The sequence below is a fragment of the Vombatus ursinus genome, unplaced genomic scaffold (assembly GCF_900497805.2).
Source record: "Vombatus ursinus unplaced genomic scaffold, bare-nosed wombat genome assembly UNPS02014943.1, whole genome shotgun sequence".
Classification (NCBI taxonomy): domain Eukaryota; kingdom Metazoa; phylum Chordata; class Mammalia; order Diprotodontia; family Vombatidae; genus Vombatus; species Vombatus ursinus.
This window is the reverse complement of record NW_020954721.1, coordinates 484,652-510,664: the sequence shown is the minus strand read 5'-3', so window position 1 is coordinate 510,664 and position 26,013 is coordinate 484,652. Positions and strand designations below refer to the sequence as shown.

Sequence of the window (26,013 nt, the reverse complement as noted above, 5' to 3'; positions counted from 1 at the left end):
TCCAACCAGGTGACTTCAGTTTTGCTAAATGCACTTCCAAATTATTTTACACAGAGAATCAACACTTCATCATTAACAGTTAAAACTACAACTTTAAAAGAGCGTGCTTACTCAAGTTCAGAGCCTAGCTTCTTTACCTTGAGCAGGATGTGCTGAACCTGGGTGGTGTTTCCAGACAAAGGTTGCCCCAGGGCCCAAGGCCGTTGCCAGGGGGGCCCATGCTGTAGCTGCTGCCCCTCCTTCCTTCTTCCTTTCACCAGGTGGAAGAGGGTGAAATTAAAGGTTAGGAGCAAAGGGTGAAACTCTCTTCTCTTAGAAGAAGAGTTAACAGATACCCTCTTAACTCAAGGGAAGGGATTGACCAGGGTTGTAAGGAGGAGTTTCAAAACTCCTTAATGATCCATCACAAAACCTCTAGAATCTGCAAAGATATTTTTAGCTAGTCTAACTTTCCCTGTAACCTCCATGAAGGAGGATTCAGGGGTGTAGAGGGAAGGTAGCAAGTAAGCCTCAGGGAACCAAAAAGCAACTGCAGTTTTCCCCAATTCTCTAGCCCCGAGAGAATTGAAAGAATCGGGCATACACTTCCTGATAGGGCATCTGTCCTTGGCCTCTATGCTGTGGAAGGTGTACCCAGGTCCATGGCCTCAAACCGACCCAGTGGACTGAGAGCCTGAGAATGTCAGGCTGAGTTTGAGACAGTCTTGTAACTTGACTGCTGGAAAAACACTTCCAAATCTTGGTGCTTAGAGAGCAATTCCAACTGCAGAGCAAAAAGAAGAGGTGGGAGGCTTACATATCTTCCAGTCTTGGCTGAAGAAGAACTTAGAGTTAGGCAGTTTCCCTGTACGGGCCACCAAAATGTTGAGGTTTACGGGTTTAGGGGGTGTTGGAACCCCAAAATAACAACATGCAGATCCTGCCCAAAAGAATTCAACCCAAGCTTTATTTCAGCCAAAGACAAGGTTTATTAGAACATCCGTCATACTGGGCAGACTCTTAAGGAGTCTGAACACTAGTGAGCTAGTGGCTATATTATAAGAATCTGAGCAGAGTTTAGATTTTAGGAATCTGGACAAGGAATTACTTTCTTACTGATTTTATTTTGTTGTTGTTATTATCATCGCTGTCATTTTTCCTCGTCCCCAGAAGTAGATGACCAAAATCAAGAGTATTTCATACAAAAGGAGAAACACGGCAACCATGGCACTGTGTTGTAAAATCAGTTATAAATAAGACCAAATGTTCCTCCCTTCCTGGTCTGTTTCTGTACCAGGTCACTGGATGGTTCTGGTATTAGCAGATATTGCATCATGTGAAAAGGAGACTTGACAAAGTGAATTTCTATATGAATAAGAAATGAAAGCATGATTGTAAGGAAGGCATATTAGCAGGGCCCACATGAGTTAGAATTTTAGAACAATGGTGCATTGCAGATTGCCCTCCTTTCCTTATGTGGTGCAATAAGTATTATGCTATCAAAAAATGGCATATTTCACCAGGGGCAATAAAACAAGATTTTTTTTGGACCCCTGCAGGACCGTTTATTTCTCTTGTATGACTGTGGACATTTTAGAATTATTATAAACATTAATTTCACCCTGGTCTTTATCCGAACTGTAATGTAATTTTGAATTAAAATTTAAGTCCTATTGAAAAAAGAAGAGAAAAGAAATAATGAGCAGGCAGACTTCAGAAAAACCTGGAAAGACTTACATGAACTGATGCTGAGTGAAGTGAGCAGAAGCAGGAGAACGTTGTGCACAGTAACAGCAACATTGGGCAATAATTAACTTTGATAGACTTAGCTCTTCTCAGGAATACAATAATTTAAGACAGTTAGTTCCAAAAGACTCAAGATGTAAAATGCTATCCACATTCAGAGAAAGAAATATGAAGTGTGAATGCAGATCAAAGCATACTATTTGCTCTCTTTTTGTTTTTTTGTTTCTTCTTTCTCATGGTTTTCCCCATCATTAATAACTCTTCTTTACAACATGACTAATGTGGAAATATGCTTAATATACATGTATAAGTAGAACCTATATCAGATTACATGCTATCTTGGGGAGGGGAAAGTGGAAGGTGGAGAAGAAAATTTAGAACTCAAAATCTTATAGAAGTGAATTTTGAGAACTAAAAATTAATTAATTATTTTTTAAAGAAAAAATAGTTATTATTAGAGGAACTATAGGAAGACAAATCCACTGATAGACTACTGGTAAAGCTCTGAATGCTAAGAACAGACACCAATGTAGTCAAATAGTAGAAAAAAAAAGGTTTTAGGGGCAGCTACGTGGTGCAGTAGAGACAGTACCGGCCCTGAAGTCAGGAGGACCTGAGTTCAAATCTGGTCTCAGACCAAACACTTGACACGTACTAGCTGTGTGACCTTGAGCAAGTCACTTAACCCCGATTGCCTCACTAAAAAAAAGCAAAAAAACAAACCAAAAAAAAAGGTTTTATCCATACCAAAATATTGATAAAAGCACTTTTTGCTGTTGCAGAAAAATGGGGTGCAGGGTAGTAGGATCTCATTAATAGGGGACTGGATGGAAAAATTGTGGTACACGAATGTAATGCGATACTATCGTGCCATAAGAAACAATTAATTTAGGAATTCAGAGAAACAAGGGAATAATTGTATAAACCAATGTAGACTGAAATAAAGAGAATCAGAACACTACAGGAAATAAATACAATAATGGAAAATGAAAACAGAAAAAGAAACACATGAAAAGACAGTCTTATTTTGACTATTCACAGTTATCAATGTTGGTCCAAGAGAAGAGAAAATTTCAGTTCAGGTATAAGTCTTAAGAGGTGCAGAATGTGGAATAAACTGTCAGACACTCAGACAGAAAAAAATGACCAACCCTTTTTCAGACAACTCAACTGATTAGAACCTTTTTTTGGTTAACTTTGTAACTAAATCAGCCTCTTTGGAACATTGACTCATTGGACCTTTTTCTTTCTGGTTGATTCAAGTAGAACATTCATAGTGTCTCCTGTATAAACCCGTTATTTAAATTTTTGAACATGATTATATATCCTCTCTAATCCATCTTACTTCTTCATCAACCCAAACATCAACAATTCCTTTACCAGTCTTTCTGTGGAATGGATTGCACTCTTCTCATGATTCCAAGAAAAATGGTACTTCCTTGATACCCATAACAGTTCCCCAGAGCCTGTTCTAAGAGGAAAAGTTCTCTAGCACAAACTCAAACAAAGATGGAACAGGGACACCTCCTCACAATGAAACCTACTGCCAAGATTGGCATTGCACATCACCCCTTCTATATTAGTAAGAAGTCAATGAGATAAGTAATTATTCATTTCTTCACATCCTTTGGCCTGGTTTGTAACAAAAAAAAAAAAATCCACCATTATCAGAACTTTAGGCATTAGATTTGTCCTAAAGGCAAGAGAAAGTTTCATAAGCAATGTCTTTGGTGTATCCTTCATCCTCAATTTTCTAAGAATGAGATAAAGGAAATAGTGCTGAAATTTGACTTTAATGAGATCCCCGGTAACCCAATTAGTAAGGATATCCTCATCCAGATTCACAAACTGATGCCCTTGTGAGCTGAACCAACTATGACCAAGTGGTGGGGAGTGTATAGTCTCATTCTAACATCTTTCATCCCATTAAGTGGGAATGTGAGAACCTAGAACAGCTGTACTTCCCCTATCCTGTAACATGAAATAACTCCGCTCAAAATGATTATCTTTTTTAAAAAAATGATTATCTTTAAGACCTAAATCTGTCCCAGTAAAAGGTCTCACTGGGTATTTATATTTCTGTGTTCTGAGGAAATTATCTATCCACAAAGAATTTATGTGTCTGAAATATTATGTTAAAGTAGTATTTCCACAGGATTAATTCAATTCATCATGGGTGTATTTTTAGTGGGAGGTTGCATTTAATTTTAATTTTATTTTTTTCTGAATTATATGTAAATAAAACTAGCTAATATTTATTTTTTATAATTTTGTTCCAAATTCTCTGACTCCTTGCTTTCCTCCTTTAGATCACAAGCAATTTCATATAAATTTATATACATGAGCTATTATGCAAAACATTTTCATATTAGTCATGTTGCGAAAGAAAATGCAGATCAAAAACAAAACAAAACTCAAGAATAATAAAGAAGAAAAAAAAAAGGATGCTTCAGTCTTCATTTAGACTCCATCACTTCCTTCTCTAGAGATTGATAACATTTATTATAAGTCCTTCAGAATTGTCTTCAATCATTACATTGCTGAGAATAACTAAGTCATTCACAGCTGATCATGGATCATTGTTGCTGTTATTGTATACATCGTTGTCCTGATACTCATTTCACTTTACATCCTTTCATGTATGTCTTCCCAGGTTTTTCTGAAAACATTCATCTCATCATTTTTCTTGTAGCACAATAGTATTCAGTCATAATCATAAAACAAAAATTGTTCATTGATTACTCAATTGAAGGGCATCCCCTCAATTTCCAATTCCTTGCCAACACTAAAATAGCAGCTAAAATACTTTGTACATATAGGTACTTCTCTTTTTTCTTTGATCTCTTTGGGATACAAACCTAGCCATGGTATTACTGGATCAAAGGTCAGGCACAGTTTTTTAGCCATTGTGAGATAGTTCTCAGTTGCCATCCAGAAAGGTTGAATGAGCCATTTTACCTAGATTTTCAGACTTATGAAAACATAATTGGTCCAAAGAGCTCTTAATAATTCCTCCAATTTCATCTTCATTTGTGTTTTCATGTTTCTTAAATTTGATACTGGTAACTTATTTTCTTCTCTCTTATTTTTCAATGAAGTGAAGCAATAGTTCATCTTCATTGTTTTATTTTTTTCATAAAACTAACTCAGTTTAATATAGAAGTTCAATGGTTTTCTTTCAAATGTATTAACATATCCTTCAGTGTTTAATTGGACATTTTTATTTCTCCTTTTTTGATGTCTAATGAATGTCTTCATTAGACATCAAGGAACAGTAAAAAAAAAATAGAAAAGCAAATAGAAAATGAAAAAAAAATGTCTCATTGTAAAATAACTGAACTGGAAAATAGATCCTGAAGAGATAATTTAAGAATTATTGGATTACCTGAAAGTCATGATCAAAAATGAGCTTAGACATAATGCTTCAAGGAATTATTAGGAAAAACTTCCCTGAATCCTAGAAAAAGAAGATAAAATAGAAAGTGAAAGAATGCGATAATCACCTCCCAAAGTGAAAACCCCCTGAAATACTATAGCAAGATTCCAGAGCTCCCAGGTCAAGGGGAAGGCTGCTGTAATATAGGAAAGGTCCAAGAGACACAATTTCTGGCTAACTACTGATCAATTTTAGTAATTATGTCTAGCAGATAATTAATACAATAATAGTCACTTAGCTTTCTCTTGTAAAATAAAGACAACTCATGAAAGTCCCTCAATGTGTATATGCCCTGGAAAGAATGGGTTTTCTTGTCAGTAGGAAATCAATCCTGCTTGATTAAGAATTAATGAGTCCAATAGTTTTCTTAATTTCAATTTTATTAATTTCTCCTTTTGTTTTCAGCATTTCTAATTTGGTGTTTAATTGAGGATTTTTAATTTGTTCTTTTTCTAGTTTTTTTTAGTTGTATGTCAAATTCATTGATCTCCTCTTTTTCTATTTCATTCATGTAAGCATTTAGAAATATAAAACTTCCCCTAAGGATGGTTTTCGCAGCACCCCATAAGTTTTGGAATATTGTCTCATTATTGTCATTCACTTGAATGAAGTTATTTATTGTTTCTATAATTTGTTTTTTGACCCAATCATTTTTTTTAGGATGAGATTACTTAGTTTCCAATTATTTTTAGTCTATCTTTCAATGGTCCTTTATTAAATATATTTTTATTGTATTATGATCTGAAAAGGATATATTAAATATTTCTGTGTTTCTGCATTGCATTGTGAAGTTTTTATGCTCTAGTACATGGTCAATTTTTGTGTATGTGCCATGTACCACTGAGAAAAAAAGTATATTCCTTTCTATTCCCATTCAGTTTTCTCCAGAGGTCTATCATATCTACCTTTTCTAATGTTCTATTCATTTCCTTAACTTCTTTCTTGTTTATTTTGTAGTTAGATTTCTCTAGTTCAGAGAGGGGGAGGTTGAGGTCACCTACTACTATAATTTTGCTGTCTATTTCTTCCTGTAACTCCCTGAATTTCTCCTCTAAGAATTTGGATGCTATACCATTTGGTGCAAAAATGTTTAGTACTGATATTACTTCATTGTCTATGGTGCTTTTTAGAAGGATGTAGTTTCCTCCCTTACTCTTTTGATAAAATATATTTTTGTTTTTGCTTTGTATGAGATTAGGATTGCTACTCCTGCTTTTTTTTTCTACTGAAGCATAATATATTCTGCTCCAGCCTTTTACTTTTACCCTGTATGTGTCCCTCTGTTTCAAATGTGTTTCCTGTGAACAACATATTGTAGGATTATGGTTTTTAATCCATTCTGCTATCTGCTTCCATTCTATAGGAGAATTCACCCCATTCACATTCACAGTTATGATTACTATCTATATCTTTCTCTCTTTCCTTCCCCTTTCCCTGTTTATGCTTTTCTTTCTCCTTTCTCCTCTCCCCTCCTCACTAGTGTTTTTTTTCTTTTGACCACCTCCTCCCTCATTCCCACCTCCTTTCTATTAGCCCCTTCCCTTTTCTTCCCCTTTACCTTTACTATTTCTTCCCTCCCTTCTGTCCTCACTCCCTTTTCTTTCCCCTTTTCCCTCATACTGCCTATTTGACAAGTTAGATTTCTATACATAACTGATTATGTTATTCCCTTCTTGAGCCAAATCTGATGAGAGTAAGGTTCAAACAATGCTCATCCCCCTCCCTTCTTTCCCTCTGCTGTAATAGGTTTTTGTTCCTTTTCCTGTAATGTAATTTATCCTTGTCTACCTCCCCCCTTTCTCTCAGTTCATTTTCTTAGTTAGATCAGATTAATCCACTTACTTGGATCCATTTAACCCACTTGATTAGATTTTTTATATCATTATATCAAAGTCAACTTATACCCACACCCTTTATGTATACCCCTTTAACATGGTGTAATAACAATATAGTTCTCAAGAGTTACAAGTGTCATCTTCCCTGGTAAGGATGTAAACAGTTTGCCCTTATTAACAACATGTTTTTTCTTTCTATCCCATTTACCTTTTTATGTCTCTGCTGAGTCTTGTATTTAAAGATTAAATTTTCTTTTGAGCTCTGGTCTTTTTATCAGGAAAGTTTGGAAATACCCTATTTCACTGAATATCAACATCCTTCCCTGAAAGATCATGCTCGTTTTTGCTGGATAGATGATCCTTGGTTGTAACCCAAGCTCCTTTGCTTTATGGAATATCTTATTCCACATCCTATGGTCTTTCAATGTAGAAGCTTCAAGGTCCTGTGTAATCCTGACTGTGGTTCCATGATATTGAAATTGTTTCTTTCTGGCTGCTTGCCACATTTTCTCTTTGACCTGGTAATTTTGGAATTTGGCTACTATATTGCTTGGCATTTTCAATTTGGGATCTCTTTCAGGAGTTGATAGGTGGATGCTCTCTAAGCTCTTTTTTCAATAATGACTTTCAGGTAGACCAATAATTCTTAAATTATATTTCCTGATTCTATTTTCCCAATCAGTTTTTTTAATGAGGTGTTTTACATTTTCTTCTATTTTTTTCAGTCTTTTGATTTTGTTTGACTGATTCTTGATGTCTTAGAGAGTCATTAGCTTTCACTTGTTCAATTCTAATTTTTAAAGAATTGCTTTCTTCAGTTAGCTTTTGGATTTCCCTTTCCATTTGGCCAATTGTACTTTCTAAGGAGTTCTTCTCTTGAGTGCAATTATTTTTTACCTCCTTTTCCATTTGACCAATTGTACTTTTTAAGCAGTTGTTTTCTTCAGTCAATTTTATCCTTCTTTTTCCAAGTTGTTTACTCTCTTTTGCATACCTCTCATTTCTTTTCCCAGTTTTTCTTCTATTGCTCTTATTTGATGTTGAAAGTTTTCCTTGAACTCTTCCAAGAAGACTTTTTGGGCTTGGGACCAATTCATATTTCCCTTGAGGTTTCAGATGACAATGTTGTAGTCTTCTGAGTTTGTGTTTTGATCAGCTCAGCCACCATAATAAATCTCTAAAGTCAGTGTCCTTTTTTTTCTTTTTGCTCATTTTGTTTCTCTATTTCCTAGATTTTAAATTTGAGATCTCCTGTTGGAACAGAGGGAACACAGTCCCAAGCTTCTTGTGTGGTGAGCCAGGGGACTGGTCACTGGTGTTCTCTTCTGGGGACTCAGGTGCTGGTAGCTGGGGGGCTCTAGAGATCTGAGGGGGTCCTAGTGGTGGTATCTGGTGTGTGTTGAGGCCATGTGTAATTTTTCTGCATTTCCCTGGGGATACACTGAAGTGCTTGGGGATCTGGCTGCTAGAGAATACCTACCCACTTATGGCTTTGCTGAAAAATGGGTAAGTCCAACTGCTGGACGATGCCCAAGGGGCTTCATTGCTACACATGTTGGTTCTCAGAGCTTGAGTCTGTCTATTTCCCTGGCTATGCTAAGGTACATGGAGGGTCCTGGTTTTGGAGTTTGCCTGCTCCACCACCCTGGCACTCAGGATCTCCCACCGGATTGTTGAGGTCAATCCTACTGCCAACTTGGAAGGCACTCCCATTTTATGCGAGTGAGATAGGCCCTTTAGGCTGATCCTAAAGTTTTGTGGGATAAAAGACTCCTACACCCTATCTCTACTCTGAGTCCACTGTTCCAGAGTTATATGTGGGGTGCTATTGTCTGTTTTTTAAGAGGTCAATAAGGGAGACTGGTAGCAATTTATGCTTACTTCACCATCTTGGCTCACAGATGTCCAGAAAATATGATTTTCAAAAAAAGAATTAAAAGAAGCAAAAAAGGCAAACAGAAGAGCAAAACCATAAATAATTCAATAAGGTTAAACTGTGTACATTCTCAAGTGTGAACATGGTGCTTATTCTCTTAAAACATTATCTCTATTGAAGAAAATCAAAGATGTATATATATAGAAAGAAGAAGCGGGTATTAAGTTGATGATGATTAAATTATATCCAAAATTTTAAATAGAGAGATAGACAGATATACATACACACACATATATACATATACATATACATATGAAAAGTATAAACAGGGAAAACTAAGATTGAGAGAAATATACAGTAATCACAGCTGTAACTATAAATGGGATGAATTCATAAAACAGAAGAAGGATAGTAGAGTGGATTAAAAAACAGAATCCTGCAATATGTTGTTTATAAGAAACACATTTGAAATAGAGGGACAGACAGAGTAAATGTAAGGAACTGGAGCTGAATCTGTTGTACTACAGCTCCAGGAAAACAAATCAGCAGAGGGAGAAATCATGAGCTCATAAAATGCAAAAGCAAAAATGAATCTAATTAAAAGAGATAGGAAACGAAACTAAATCTTCTTAAAAGTTACCATAGATGATGAATCAATGTCAATCCTAAGCATATATGCATCAAATCATACAGCATTCAAATTTTTAAAGAAAATTTTATAGAGTTTCAGGAGCAAATAGTCAATAAAACTGTGCCGGTGGGGGACCTTAACTTTCCAGTTTATAAATGTATAAATCTAAGCACAAAATAAAGAAGAAAGAAAATAGGAGCTGAATAGAATTTTAGAAAGAGTTAAAAATGATAGATATCTGGGGAAAAATAAATGTCAATGGAGAGGAAAATATATCTTTCTTAGTGCCACCTACGCAAAAACTGACCATGTATTACAGCATAAAAACTAACAATCAAATGCAGAAAAGCAGAAATATTGAATGCATCCTGTCCAGATCATAATGCAATAAAAATCACATTCAATAAGGGACCACAAATAGATAGATTAAAAACTAATTGGAAACTAATTTTTCTGATGCAAAATGATGAATGGGTCAAAGAACAAATCATAGCAATAACCCAAAATTTGATTAAAAGAATGGCAACAATGAGAAAAAAATGTATATGGTGGAGCCAAATCAGTAGTTAGATGAAATTTTTTTGTTTCTAAATATTGTCATCAGTAAAACATAGAAAGAACAGTTCAATGAACTGGACGTGTAATTAAAAAAATGATAATAACCCATTAAATACCAAATTGGAAATTCTGAAAGACAAAGGAGAGATTAATGAAAATAAAATTAAGGAAAATATTAAATTAGTAAATAAAACCAGAAATAAGCTTTATACTAAAAGTAAAATACATTAACCATTGGTTAATTTGATTTTTTTAAAAAGAAAACCAAATTACCAGTATTAAAAAAGAGGGTGAAATCAACAGCAAATAGGTGAAAAATAAAGCAATTACTTATAAGCTAATTTGCCAGAAATATATCCCCCCCAAAATCTGAAAAGCTAGCTGAAATGGATGAATATTTATAAAAATAAAAATTATTTATATTAAAAAAGTGGAAATAAGATACTTAAACAATTGTATCTTAAAACTATATATTAAATAAACCATCAATGAACTCTCTAAGAAAAAAATACCAAGGCAAAATTATTCATAAGTTAATTCTATCAACTATTTGGAGAACAATTATTTCCAAGACATACTTATTTATTTGAAAAATAGGCAAAATGGGGACACTATCAAATTCTATTTCTTAGATAAATATTGTGCTAATACCTAAACCAGGAAAATGCAAAAAAAAAAAGAAGAAAAAGAAAACCATGTTGTGACAGAGAAAACATAGTGAGAGTTTTCACGTATAAGGAGAATGTAAATGGAAGAGAGAGAAAAGCCAGAGACACATGTTTACAAGGAACGTGGCTTTGGAGTAGCAAGATGGTAACTCCTATAATCTCTTCACAAGAGAGTAGCTACAGAAGAAGACAGAATCACTAGAGAAGAAACACTAGAACAAAAACACCAGAGATCAAAGCCCATCAGAATTGAAAAAGTCAGAGATTGACAAAAAAGAACATAATTATGATGGACAATTGTGCAGCAGAGAGCCAAGGATGTGACCTTGTGTTCAATGCAGCAGAAGTCCATTTCTCTGAGGTACAGTTCCATCAACTAAGATGGCATCTGCTACAAACCTTGTGAAGGAATATGTGAGTTTCAATGGAAAACCAACACTGAGCAATGATTGTGGCTGCTCAGAGAGGAGAGAAGGAAAAAAAAAAGGACTAAAAATGGGGTAATATGGGCTTAGGCCAAGGAACTATTCATGGTGAGTACAAGAGGAGGGGACAGGCATCATGATTTGGGACCCAGGATGACATCAATTGTGTGACACAGTAAAATATGACATTGGTTGCTTAGGAACATTGTTTTTAATGGGGACAATTAATGAAATGAAAACCTCCTTGGCATTGATATTAGTGTTCTGCCAAAGAAGATAGGAGGAAAAGGAAGGGATAAGGGAGTCTTCCTCTTTTCATTCTGAAAGAAAAGCTCAACACTTCAGAGAACTAATTTCCTCACGTGGTCATTTGACAATAGAGGAAATGTGTGGCCAACTGAGTTTCTGCTTCTTGAAGCCTGCACAGACATTCTCTGCTGTCCATGCAGCATATGCAAGACGTGCTTTTGCAAGAAAATTTGGGGCAGAATAACTCATTGATACCATCCTATAATGGAGATGATATAATAAGATGGATAAAACCCTTACATTGGCCATTTGGAGGGTATTTTTTCCCCTCTCAGGTTCTGATTTAGGGAAGAAAAACTGAAAGAGCAAAGGCATGAGGAAGAACAAATGGCTGATCTCCCCTGCCTTACCTCTTATACTGCCATATGTCCCTGATAATATAGTACCTGAAGTTATTCTGGTCTTAGGTGAATGAGGAATTAGAGATGGAATGAAACAGATTACAACATGGTACAATTCAAATAATTAGAAGAATCCTTAGAGGACCCCTGGGAATACAGTCTTTGAAAAAGAACAACAAAGTCCAGAGCCATAGCAGGTGATTCCTGTATACCTCAAGAGCATCAGACCAGCAAAGTTCTTGCCCCAAATAAGCAGAAAGTTGACCCATGAATCAGAACACCAACTCCTGCCTTTGTGGGCTGCCTTTGCAGGCTGGCTCTTTAGCCAGTCCAGATGAGCCAGGGAGTGATTCCATGAGAAACCTTCTATATGCAGAATCGCTTATCTCCTCAGTCTTTCCTTTAGAAGAATGAATAAATCCCCTTGTCCGTTTCCAGAGTCCCAAGTGTTGGATTGTTAGAAGATAGGCAGTGTATAAGTAGCCCTCTCTCCACAACATTACATTACATAAAGGGAACTGGAATATATTTTTGTGTAGCATTTGCTCATCTTGCTACATGAGAACATAAGAAAGGGGACTCACATGAAGAACTACAATTCCTGGTTCAAACAACCAGATTTCAATCTGGAGACATTTTTAAAAGTCAACAGACATTTGTTAAAATGCTCACTTTGTGCCTGGCACTGTGCCAAGAGCTTGGGACACAAGTCCAAGAGACAGAAAATTGGAATCAATGACCTTAAGCAGCTTATCATATTATGAAGGAATACAACCCCAAAAAGAGCTCAGAAAAATGAGGAGATGAGCAGGGAGAAAGTCCTTTTGGGTGTTAGGCATAGTGTGGAAATGCAGAGATTAAGAAGAAGAGCAGAGACAATGAAAGATGGTTGACCTGGAGACCTTTCTCAAAGTCAGGGTCTGATAGGAGCTTGTCAATGGCCAAAAGGACTCTAAGGGTTGTGGGAAGTTCCAGGATAAAAAGGCCACTTTGTGGTGAGAAGGCATATTCTAAAGGGATGAGGAGATAGAATAATTTTGGATACAAAACACTTTTGGATGAGTGATTCCCTTACTTAACTCAGCTAAATCTTTGAAGTGGTTTTTTCCTGGTTAATGGTCAAACCACTGCTAGATTAGCTACAAGATGTGGCTTGGCTGTTGTTATTGTCTCTGATACCAAGTCTAGGGGATAAAGAGATCAATGATGAAACTCTCAGTACCTAAAAGTTCGAAAACTCTTCTATCCTTTGTCTAAGTACTTTTTCACAAATGCTAAATAAAGAAGCATGGCATGTTTAGGTACATGAAGAATTGAGAACCATGTACAAGCCTGACTTCTGGTCTCCTTGAGAACACAAGAATTTCCAGAACTGATTTCATTGTGTGCCTGAGATTAATGGAGGGTGAAGGGGAGCGACCAACGAAACTAGGACCATTAAGCATAAGCAGACTTGTTCTGCCTGCTACTATTTCAGCCTGTGAAACTTTGGAAGAAAGTTTGCTCCTTGATGATTCGGAACTTTTTAGGAAGTGATACAAACCATGGACCAGTATTTCCTTCTCTCAGGCCTTTCTGGTATTTCGACAAGAAAATTAGCGAACTCACAATAGTAGTCCTCTTTTATCCTCCCAATTGGATACCATGTGGACCCAAACAGGGGGCCTCCCACTATAACTAAAGAGCCTTGTCATCCTTGAAGGCCAATTTGCTTCTGTAACTGCTTCCAATGATTAATTGGTCAGTTCCTCCTAGAACCCCTTACACCTAATTTTCTAGAATTCTTCTCCACCATTCTCCTCACAAATACATATACCTTATGCAAAATGCCCACATTGATTTCTCCTTTGATATGTTATCCCCTCCCCATACAAGATACTTAAGCTTTTTGAGGTCAAGAAGTATAATTATAGTAAGTATATATGAATGCCTAGTGTGTACCACTGTGCTTCCTGTTGTCATTGTTTCTTCTTTGTTTTTGAAGAGGTCCATGACATCAGAAAGATTATATTTCATGACAAGCACGGGAACTGGATTTAAGTGAGGAAGGGCTGTACTAAGGCACCAGCCTCACTTCCTTCTCCAGAGCCATCTGAGTCCAGGGGCGAGATATAGATCAAGAAACGGCCCCGGATGCAATGTGGGACCTCGGCCTTTTTAAGCTAAGGTCTTAACACGTTTTAGTGTGACTGAGGAAATGTCATTTCAGAGAATAAGGCTAAGTAAGAAAGGAGATAGAGAATAGCTTCTTTACCTAGTCAAAAATAAAAAAATTAATCTGAGAGAAGAAGACCCTCAAGGTTTCTGGCCAAAACAGAAGTAATTGTTGTTTACATTCACTTGATAAAAATGTATCTCTTAGAAATAACTTAAATTGAATATACATAGTATTTCTGTTCTGAAGGGATACATCATATATTGGACAATTCAGGCACAGATACAGGAAGGAGACAAATTCTCAGTTAAATGGGAAGATCGTGCTAAACATAGAATTGAATGATGCTTGTTAGCACAGACTGCTAAAGGTAAGGACTAGAGCATCATCTTGTTAGGGAAAATACACAAATAAATTTCAAAATGAAAAGGAACAGAGGCCTTTCCCTGGGAATTTTCTGAGGTGAGTAAAAGAGAAATCTTTCTTCCGTCTAAAGTCTTTTGAGTTCTATACAAGTATAACAGATGAGCTAAGGGTATAGTGACCTGGAGTTGGACAGATTTTTCCTTGGTTCAAAATGATCAGAGTTAAACCAATATAGCACAACCTCATCTAGGGGAGAAGGTGAGATTTATGATGGAAGAGACTATTTCCATTTTCTGTATCTTCTTTTGTCAGAATAGTGCCTAGAATTTCTTCTTTTTTTTTTTTGGTTGAATGGAATTCACTTTTTTTTTCATTTTCAAACACAAATTTAATCATACTTTTCCATCTGGTACTTTTTTTTTTGGTTAATTTATTTTTTTTTAGTTTTCAACATTCGCTTCCATTAGATTTTGAGTTTTAAATTTTCTCCCCCTCCCATTTCTTCCCCCCTCCCTCAAGACAGCATACAATCTGATATAGGCTCTACATATGCATCCATGTTAAGCATATGTACCCATTAGTCATGATGTAAAGAACAATTAGATATAATGGGAGGAACCACGAGAATGAAGCAATAGAACAAAACAATAAAGGAAAAGGAGAGCAAATAGCATGCTTCCATCTGCACTTAGACTCCATATTTTTTTTTCTCTTCATGTGGATAACAGTGTCTAGAACTTCTGGGTAACTGTTTATTGACTCACTGATACTGCATCAGAACAGGTTATAAAGGACTTGCTGTTTTAAATACAAGGAACATGTTAGATGGAAATAAGTGACAGTATTGGGCTCCCTTACCTGTGGAACTTTATAAAGTTTGAGAATGGTGGCCATGGACGTGGACAGTGTAGATGACATCCCTCCAATGACAGCCACTGAATTGGGTTTCCTGTCACAGCTGTAGTTAGGGATGGTTGGACCCCGCCTTGACAGCCATATCAAGGAGCTCTCCACAGCTAGTCTGGCCTGATGGAAGTTATTGAGCAACTGGTATCCCAAGGTTATGTTTGGCAGCAAATTGGAGTTCTTGTTGATCTCATCCACAGCAAATTGGAAAACCAGCATATGTTGGTAATGTTTGCGTAATACCCTAAAGTGAGAGGAAAAATATAAAGAACTAGGCAAACTTTATATGTGCAGAAAGAACAAGGTGTTATAAGGGATGAAATGTTAGATGAAGTCAAGAAAGCCTGTTTTACATCTTGCCCCTAATATTTACTAATAGTGTGGCCCTGGGCAAAATCATTTCACATCCATGAGTTTCAAAGTCCATATATATAAAATGAGATAATTGGACTAAACATCCTATAAAATACTTTCAAATACATACACACACACACACACACTGGGAGAGAGAAAGGGAGAGGGAGAGAGAGAAAGAGAGAGGGAGAGAGAGAAAGAGAGAGAGAGAGAGAGAGAGAGAGAGAGAGAGAGAGAGAAATAATAATAAGCTTTAGACATCAAAATATATCTAGTCTTGCAATGGAACTGAACAAACAAGGCAGTCTTATTTTCTATCTCATATAAACATAGGAAGAGGAGTTTCTAATTCTGGACTTGTATTGGAGATATTTTAATTGTCCCCTTGACCATAGAAAACATATTAGATAGGAATAGACAAATATATTGATAACATAGCTTCTTATATTTTGTAATATTTTTAAGAATATATGTTGAGGTGAAAATGGAGTACATGTATTTCAAAAGTGGAATTTTCTTGAAAATGTAATGGGCAATATTGAAGGATTTAAGCTGACGTTCATTTCTTTCTGAAATAATTACCTGAACTACAGTGAAGGAAGATTCTCAAAATTTAGATTTTCAGGGCATTTTATTAGCCCTGTAGTTCATCTTCCTGTCTTATTGAGTTAGGAAACATTGTTCCTCTCTTAGAAGTTAGATAACTGAGAACCAAGGAATCAATCAATCACCATTTACTAAGCACCTACTATGTGCCAGGTACTGTGTTAAACAATGAGGATACAAAAATCAACAAGAGAAAGATCTGTCTTCAAGGTGATCATGTCTTAATGGGAAAGACAGCATGCAAACAGAGAGAGACAGACAGACAGAGAAAGACAGAGAGAGAGAGAAAGCAAAAGAGAGACAGAGACAGAAAAAGTGATAGAGAGAAAGTGACAGATGGACAGACAGAAGGACAGACAGACAGGTAGGCAAGCAGCTATATATTTAAGACACATTGCCAACATGGACAGTCTAGATGACATCCCTCCAATGATAGTCACTGGATTGGGCTGCCTGCCACAGCCATAGTTAGGGACAATTGGACCCATTCCCGACAACCATATTAAGGAGATGTCCACAGCGAGTCTGTCCTGATGGAAGTTAGTGAGTTTAAATTGAAAGGCCTTGGCAACAGCTTAGATATGAGGGAGAGGGATAGAGAAGATTGTAGGATCACTGCAAAGTTAGGATCCAGAAGGCATTGGAGGACAGTAGTAGGGAGAGAGTTAAGAGGCAAAAGAGAATGATTTCCATTTTGGATGTACTGAACTTAAGCTGTCCATTGGATATTTAGTTCAAGATATCTGAAAGGCAGTTGGTGATATAAGATGCGAGGTCAGCAGAGAGTTTGGGTCAGGACAGGTAAATCTGAGAATCATCAGCAGAGAGATGCTATGTAAATCATGTGAACTGATAAGATAACTATGTGAAGTAATAGACTGGGTTAGTGACAGATCCCTGAGGGATACCTATAATTAGACAGTGTGATCTGAAGAGGATTCAGCCAGAGAAAAAAAGAGAAGTAAGAAATGGAGGAGGAGAACAGGAAAACCTCGACCCTAAACCTAGAGAGAAGAGAACACCAACGAGGTGAGAGCGATCAACACTGTTAAAAGATGCAGAGAAAAAAAGGAAAATGAGGAGAAGGAGTTAAATAATTACTCTCAGGTTCACAATGTAATAAACTGAAAGAAAGAACCTGAAGTTCCCAATGAGAACAAACTGAAATGATTAATCAGCTTACAAGCATTTATGAGGCCCCTGTTAGAGATCAGGTATTTGCAAGTCAAGGGGGTGTAGAGACAAAAGTGAAAAAAAAATACCTGTCTTCAAAGAGGTTACATTATAGCCAGCAGAGAAAACATGGCCACATAATAAGCAGTATGTTAAATTAGAGGCAAGGGAGACAAAATATGATTTGGAGAAAGTCATTAACAGCTCTGGGTAGGGTGGGAGACAATAAAGACTTAATTTCAAATGAGTTGAAAATTAAATGACAATAGGAATTCTGAGACATGAAAATGAGGAGAGATTGCATTCCTGGAATGGGAGACAGTATTCCCAAAAGTACAAAAATGATAGATGGAGTGTGGAACATGAAGAATGATGAGTTCTCTTTGGCTTTATGAAAAAGGCCACGAAAGTTGGTGAAGGATAATAAACAGATATTTAGGTGAGGCCCAAGGTATGAATGTGTTAAATTATTGTGAAGTTTACCTTTGATCAGAAAGGTATCAGATTGTGATTCCAATTCAGCAAATAGGGAACTGACCTACCAGGTGTTGTACTTTCTGAAAATCCCTTGCACATCTTTGGGGAGACTAGCTAATGACAGAAGAGATGTGTAGAAGAAGAGCCATTGGGGGCCATTTCGAATATTCCATAGAAGCGGTTATCAATTTTTGTCAGGAAGTCATCAAATGAGGGGAAAAAGAGGGAACAAGCATAAAATATTGTATTTTGGTAGAAATTATGAGTGTATACATGATTAGATACATATCTTCTTCAGAAACTCGATTAAATGGAGAGAGAATGGGCATTTAAAGGAATAGTACATTGAATATCAAAAAAGGGAAGGAATAGATAAAACTAAAGTCTTCTGTTTTGTCAATATATTTTAAGGCAATGTCCTCAGCTAAGAATGTGGAGGGTGAGGTGAAGTTTTTAATAGCTACTGTGGAAAGAAGAATAAGCCATCCCTCAGGAAACAGTACATGGATTGCCTTGCAATAGTGAAAGCCTAATTGGGATGGCATAATCTAAATTTGTAGTAGATTTATTCTATAATGGTTTGTGACTTTCTTAAGTCAGGTTAGTAGCACCTGAGTAGTATTTGAAGAAGTAGATACTGGGAGTAGTGGGAAATTGTGGTTTGGCAAGGCTCAAATAGAAATCATTGGGACTGTTTGGGAAGGCACTTAATCACAGAATTTCCACAATAGAAAAGACCAAACATTGGTCCATTTTTCATGTTTTTTTTAATCCATTTATTGCATGTATTTGTGACTATGTGTGTGTGTGTATTTGTGTGCACACATGTGTATGGATATATGTATATACATACATGTATATGTTAGTATATAAACAAAAACATTTATGTTCATCAATGTTCTAAGTGCTAGGGACCAAAATACAAATATATATACATATATAAATCCTGTTTATTTCTACCTTTTCTTTGACTGATAGCAAACCACCTACACACAAACAATAAAAATACATAATATGTACATAAAGCTAAGTGCAATAAAGTTTCTGTGAATTTGGTTATATTAACTAGAAAACTCAGGGAAAATTTCTTGTAGCAAGTAGTACTCAAGATCAACTTTAAAGGAAGCAAAGGATTTTGAATATCCAGGAATATGTGAAATCATCTTCAAAGCATGAGCAATTGTCTATGCAAATGTATCATAAAAGAAAGTGTGATTTCATATATGAGGTGCAGCAATAAATCAAGTTGGGGGGGCAGCGAGGTGGCACAGTGGGTAGAGCACTGGCCCTGGATTCAGGAGGACCTGCGTTCAAATCCGGTCTCAGACACATAACACTTACTAGCAGTGTGACTCTAGGCAAGTCATTTAACTGCTATTGCCCAACCAAAACAAACAAACAAACAAACAAACAAACAAATAAATAAATAAACAAACAAACAAATAAATAAATAAGCAAATAAATAAATAAATAAATGAATGAATGAATGAATGAATAAATCATGTTGGATTCAATGTAGATTACTTGAAGGGGAATGCTGTTCAATAAGCCTACAAATGGTAATGAGGCTTGGGTCAGAGACAAAAAGGAAATTGAAATTCAGCAGATGAGGTCTTATTTGCTCTTATGGAAACTGAGTACACAGGGGCAACTAGGTGGCACAGTGAATAGAGCACTGGCCCTAAAGTCAAGAGGACCTGAGTTCAAATTCGGCCTCAAATCAAAAACTTGACATTTACTAGCTATGTGACCCTGGGCAAGTCACTTAACCTCAATTGCTTCACCCCTTCCCTCAAAAAAAAAAAATCCTAATTGAATACTTGGTGGTCTTCTTTGGCCCTGAAACAGAAGAATGATATGGGCATACATACCAATATTTTCAAATGCTGTCTGGCAGCTCCGCAAAGACTCAAACCATATATGACAGAGGTTAATCTCTTTAAAATATATGATGAAGGATCTTCTGCCCTTTTATTCAAAATCTCCATTGAGGAGGATCCCACAATATGCAATGGGAATCCATTCCATATTTGCATAACTTGAATCATTAGAAAGTGATTCCTTCCATCAACCCTAAATTTATCTAACCATCTCTCTTAGTTATGATCTGGAGAACTAAGCCAAAAAAAGAATAATAAATCTGCCAAATCAGTAGGCTTAGGTCGTGATAAGAGTTATCATGTTGCCCTGGGCTTTTTTAAATCACTCTGATTCATTCAAAATGATTTGCAGGTGACATTGACTTAAGGCCCCATTACCGTACTTCTTGCCCTTTTCCACTTTCTCTCCAACTTCTTGCATCATTTCCCACAAAACTATACCTAGAAATTAAGATAATAAATCAAATGGGATCTGATTTGTGTCTTTTACTGAGAGACCATCACATTCTTTGTGAGAGAAAATTCCTCATTTTAAATCACTTAATAGTTCACTACATCCGTCCAACAATTTTCCTGACAGTAATCACACTTCAGTCCTCATATTCTTATGTTGCTGATTTTAAAGGCAGAATGAACAGTGCATTTCTCACTATTAACTTTCTCCTTACTTGATTCAGTGCCATCTTTGAGCCTTCCAAGATTGTGTAGTTTTGTAAGTTTCTCATGCCATGTTTTATAAGTCTCTCCTAGATCTGTGCCATCTGCAAATTTGATAAACTTTTCTCTTGTTCTTTACCATGAACTTGGAAAAAAATGATACTGGAGCCATTTCATTTGAAATGACTGGAGTTTTTCCCACTGCATACAGAAAATTGATGAGTAACGATTTTTTTTTAGCTTTTAAAAAAGGACAACCTGAAAAGCTAACACTTTTAAGACATGCTTTCCTTATATGATTCCTGTAGTACCTTCTCCATATCTAGAGTAGATATATGATCAGAATAAAGACACGATGAAGAAATTCTGGCAGAAAAGAAAGAAATAACCAAGAATATTTAATTAGAGGAAGGATTGAGAAGGAGAACTCTGAGGAAAGAATAACCTGCCACGCAAAATGAAAAGAATTAAATAAGAATAAGGGGAATAGTTCTCAGAGACTTCCATGCCCAGGTCTTTGTAAAACCTCACCTGCTGGGTAAAAAGAGACAAAGAATGAGCTAGAAATATTATGAATTTCACACCCCTCAATTTTTTTTTTTTAGTGTCCTAAAAGACAGCCCTATGCCATTATTGCTGACCTCATTGAAATAACCTCCTAAGAACAATTCCCCAAACAGGTCCAATCACTATGTCCCCTCTTAAAATTTCAAAACTTTTTTTAAAGAAATAATAGAAATAGAAAGGAAAGAAAGCAAAGTAAAAGGATTGGGGGTAATAATGAATATTAAAAGGATTGTATTGAATCCCAGACTCTAAACCTTCTAAAGGAAAAGTCTCAATACTCAGAGGAGGAATCATTTGCACAAATAATCTTCTGAAATATAGGTAACATTACAATGATTGTAAATAAAACAATTATTGATGCCAGGTATATTTTTCATTTGTTAATCCCTAGCTCATGGCCTGCACATGGTGTTCTGATGATATATTTGAGAGACATTGTCTTATAGTTTATATTATGCAGAAAGAAAAGGACTGAAAACAGTGCAATTAGTGAACCTTGTCAATGGTCTGATTGACATGGCACTTGTGGTCATTGTAAATTTATATTGTTTGATGTTTTAGATATATTTTAATGTTATCTTTTTAATGATTGAACTCCAATATGGAGTCACTTAGATTAAGTGGTCTTAAAACTCATCAAAGTATATAAACAAAGATGGACATTTTGCCTTTTCCCTTGTTAACTCTCTGTTAGGTAGATGAGGCTTGAAGCTTTAGATTGAATGAAACTCTGGACTCATTGGAGTACTCTGAATTTGTTCTCATTTCTGGTATCTAAGATAGTTAACCTTAGATCCTTCCCCCAATTTTGTGATATAAAGATGCAGAAACTCCCACTACCTCAGCGAAGCCTAGCAGTGATCAGTGACCTTGAGGACTTCTTCATCGTATATGGGTCCAATAGGAATATTTCTTCCCATATTTGTCACCCATAATCAGTTCTTATCCTCCCTTATTCTTAGAGAATAAACTTTTGCTACCTGAACCTCAACCTTGAATGCATTTCCTCCCTGGTTTATCTTCCTCATCCTTGTAATGGGTGAGTTTTTTCATCTTTACAGATGAAGTTCTATCTAAAAAAAACATATAGGACATATATAGATAGTCCCTATTTCTCTGCCTGCTGCACTGCACATCAATAAAATCTTTAATTTATCAGCTTCCTGAAGACCAGGCTTCTAGAAATTGTCAAAGCCAGGTCTTGCTTTAAACAATGTTGTGAGGTTAAATAAAACGCAACTCTACCAACAAACCAGACAGAAATATGGATGATCATTTCATTAATCAGACAAATAAAAACAACTTACTGTGTTTCTGGAGCAATCCAGATGGGAGGACTTTGGAAGAAATATTTGTCATATGGTCGCGTTGACTTCTGATACAAGGAGAAGAAGCCCCCTATGATTAAATCCCCTTCTTTTCTATATGTGGGACTGTAAGCTCTTTCTATATGACAAGGACTTTTCACCATGTGATACTCAAAAAGAGAAATCTGCAGAAGCAGTATCACAAATAACCTAGAGAACAAGAGTCCCAGGTTCCCCAGGCCCACGGTCAATATCCCAAATCTCTGAAGGGTCAAGGCACTGTAAGATGACTGGAGGTTGTTGTTCATGCATCTATAGGCCCATTCTCTATTACTAAAGATTTGTCTTTCCTAATAGATGCTCAGACTTTGAACAGTCCTTCTCCCTTGGCAACATAGAATATGAGACATGTAGAGGCCTGTTTAGGACAAGGGCAAAAACTAGAAAGAACAGGGTATATTTATAGCATATTTCTGCCTCCTGGATATTATTCTCTTTGTTCCCTGTGGATGGATTAGGAAAGGAGGGCTGTCTTCATGCCTCTTGGGTGCAAGTCAAACAAATATGTTGACCAGAGTCTGAGAATGAGAGTCTCTCAGGACCATCCTGCCCTAAAGCCCTGCACCTGCTTCCTTCATCTGGGAAACTTCAAAAACTTAAGTATATATATAAAAAAAAAAAGCCGTTTGGCAATCTCCTTTGCTACCTTCAGTCCCTGGAGCCTTCACAGCTTCCATGGGTTCTAAGATGCCCACAGGACCCTCTGATCTCTCTCAAGCTAGGTTTTGTGGGCTTTCTGGAGTACTACTTCCATTCTCCCCAAGCCAAATCTCTGTGGTGGCTCAAAATGACCAGATGTTGCATCAGTCAGAGGACAGTGCTACATGACAAAGGCAGAAAGTGTGAATGATAGTGACAAGGCCTAGGCCCACAAGTTCCCAGACTGAGATGAGTTTTACATTTGTCTTGCCTTGATAACATTAACTATAGTACCTTGGCCATTGGAAATACACACTAACTATTGCTGAATGAATGCTCATAATGACAACAGAACTCGCAATAAGGTTTTTAAGTTGATAAATCACATTGCTCTCATGTTTGCCTGTCACCTCACTAGTGGGAACCTTGGGTTCATTGGGGTAATTACCTCCTGAAATTGAGAAGAATTATAGAAGGTGACAGTGTGTCATACCTGAGATGAATGAAAAGTCAGAGACAAAGTTTCTGAGTAATTAGTAACAAATTTATTAATTAGGCTAGCATGTAACCATTAAATTGATAATTAGTTTTCTTTCTTGGTAACCAAAGACAAAACCATGGAGATCACTTAATGTTTAAATATCTTTAAAAAAAGGAGTGCTGCTGACAGGTAAAAATCAACCCTGATGGGTTAACAGTTAATGAGAGGGAGATTTTTTCAAATGAGAAGATGGGCTAAATACAGCAGCCCCTCTTGTTGAGTATGTTGTTTGATCATTGGACTCAGGCACCTCAAGCAATCTGGACAATGGAATCCATCTGTACCCAGAACACTTTGGATAGTTTTCTCCTTCATGAGCTGAATTGCCCTAAACTCCAATGGGGGGATTCCAAGGGTATAAGCCTAGTGTTTTAGGGCTGCAATTCAAGAAGATTAAATTTTGTTTACATTGTAAAAAGAAATGAAGTCTTCTACATGGGTGAGAAAGAATTGGAGCAACCTTATCAAACAGTAGATGGGGGTTGGGAGAGTGGGTGGTTGCCATTTCCTTCTCCTACTCATTTTACAGATGAGGAAACTGAGGGGTGACTCCGCTCTGAGGCAAAACCCCTAGGGATGTCGAGAACCCACCTAAACTCATTCGTCAAAGAAGTCATATTCTCGCCATCCCAGTGATTCTGAACCCCCAGTCACTGCTCAGATCCCTTTCTCCATCTTACACTGCCTGTTCCGTTATCCCAATCTTCCTCAGTATGAGCCAGTCAATGTCCCACTCTGAACCTATCCATCCAGGGTGATTTCTGAATTGCTTACTTAATGGGTAACAAACATTTTTAACTTGAATCTTTTCCTTCCCCACTCAATCTTCTGGCCCTTATGAGACCTTCAATTGATCAATTGTCTATAAATTCATAAAGCCACTTCAATTCTTTTAATTTTTATCAATATCCTTTGCCCACACATCACCTCCATTTCCCCAAACTCAATCCTCCATGATTTACTTGACTGCTAATTTTCGGCCAGCTCTGCATAGCCTCACTAACTGCTTGGGTATCGCCTGGAGGCCCTTTCTTCTCAGCTTTGCTCTCCAGGTCTAGTCCCAGCAACCCAACATTGCAATTGTTCCTAGATGGTGTTGTTCAGTAATTTCAGTATGTCTGATTCTTCCTGACCCCATTGAGGATTTTCTTGACAAAGATCCAGGAATGGCTTGCCATTTCCTTCTCCAGTTCATTTTACAGATGAGGAACTGAGCAAACTGGGATAAGTGACTTGCCCAGGGTCATACAGATAGTAAGTGTCTGAGGCTAGATTTGAAATCAGGAAGATAAGTCTTCCTGCCTCCAGGCCAGGGATCCATCCACTGTTGCCCCTTGGGGTGTGTCAATCTACTCCACTGCCACTCTACACCCCATCCAAGACTTTGAAGGTAAAAGTGCCTTTGCCACATTTTCCCCACCCTATTCATTGTATGCATTAAAATGTAAGTTCCTTGAGGTCAGGGACAGTCTTTGCTTTTCTATTTGAATTGAAAATACTTAAACCAGTTTTTGGCAAATAATGAATGTTTGCTTAATAACTATTTGTTTCTTCTTTCCTTCCTTTCTATTTCATTCTTTCTTTCTACCTTGTCTTTCTTTTTACTTTCTTTCTCTCCCTTCTCTATCTTCCCTTTTTCCCACTGGCACAGAGCCATATTCTACAACCAAACATTAAAAAGTGCCTTCATTGTGAGATTCTGCCACCCACTATAGAGGGAGGAGAATGTGGTGGGAAGAGCCCTTTTCTGGGAAACAGACCATTTCTAGTACAGGTTCCATCATTTATCAACTGCACGTCCTTGGAAAAGTTATTTCCCCTCTTTGGGCTACAGAGGTCTACTATTATAAAGTGAGACTAAGACAAAGAAAAAAAGTTGCTTACTCTTTTTAAGGGGCAACTAGGTGGCTAAGTGGATAGAGCACCAGGCCTGGAGTCAGGAAGACCTGAGTTCAAATCTATCCTTGAACATAATTAGTTAACTGTTTTAACCTGGGCAAGTTGCTTCACCCTCTTTGCCTCAGTTTCCTCACCTTTAAAATGAGTTGGAGATGGAAATGGCAAACCACTCTGAAGGGGGTGGGGTTTGGGGTGCTTCTAGTTGCACAGAGGCACCCCAAAATTGTGGGAAAAGCCCACATCGTGGCATGGATCTGCCTGAATGAATTCAACTCATATCTTCTTCCAGCCAGAGAAAAAGCTTATTAAAGATAAGCATATAGGCCAGACTCCAAAGGAACCCAAACATCAGTGATCTAAATGGGATTTAAGGTGGTCAGGTGATGCTCTTAAGGATGAGCAGTGTGAGGCAGTCTAGAAAGCTCAGCATCTGAGTGGGGGATGGGGCTAAGGTGGTCAGGCCAGGTGACACCCGTTACAGGCAGGCATGGGGTCTCATCCTCTAGGGGCATGAGAAATTCCCAGCGTCTGAGTGGGGGCTGGGGTGGATAGGCCACGTGACGCCCGTGAGGATGGGCGGGCATGAGGGGTCTCAGCTTCTAGAGCTGTTCTTGAGAACAGC

The 26,013-nt window shown here is 37.1% G+C and overlaps 1 protein-coding gene across 1 annotated transcript in view; it reads right to left on the bottom strand.

Moving 5' to 3' along the window:
• Window positions 1–22,560, bottom strand: part of LOC114029963 (vomeronasal type-2 receptor 26-like) — a 46,124-nt gene extending 23,564 nt beyond the window's left edge. The window contains 2 exon segments of the mRNA XM_027844609.1: window positions 15,184–15,475; window positions 22,253–22,560. Coding sequence (XP_027700410.1) covers window positions 15,184–15,475; window positions 22,253–22,560 — 600 coding nt within the window.
• Window positions 22,561–26,013: the final 3,453 nt, after the last annotated feature.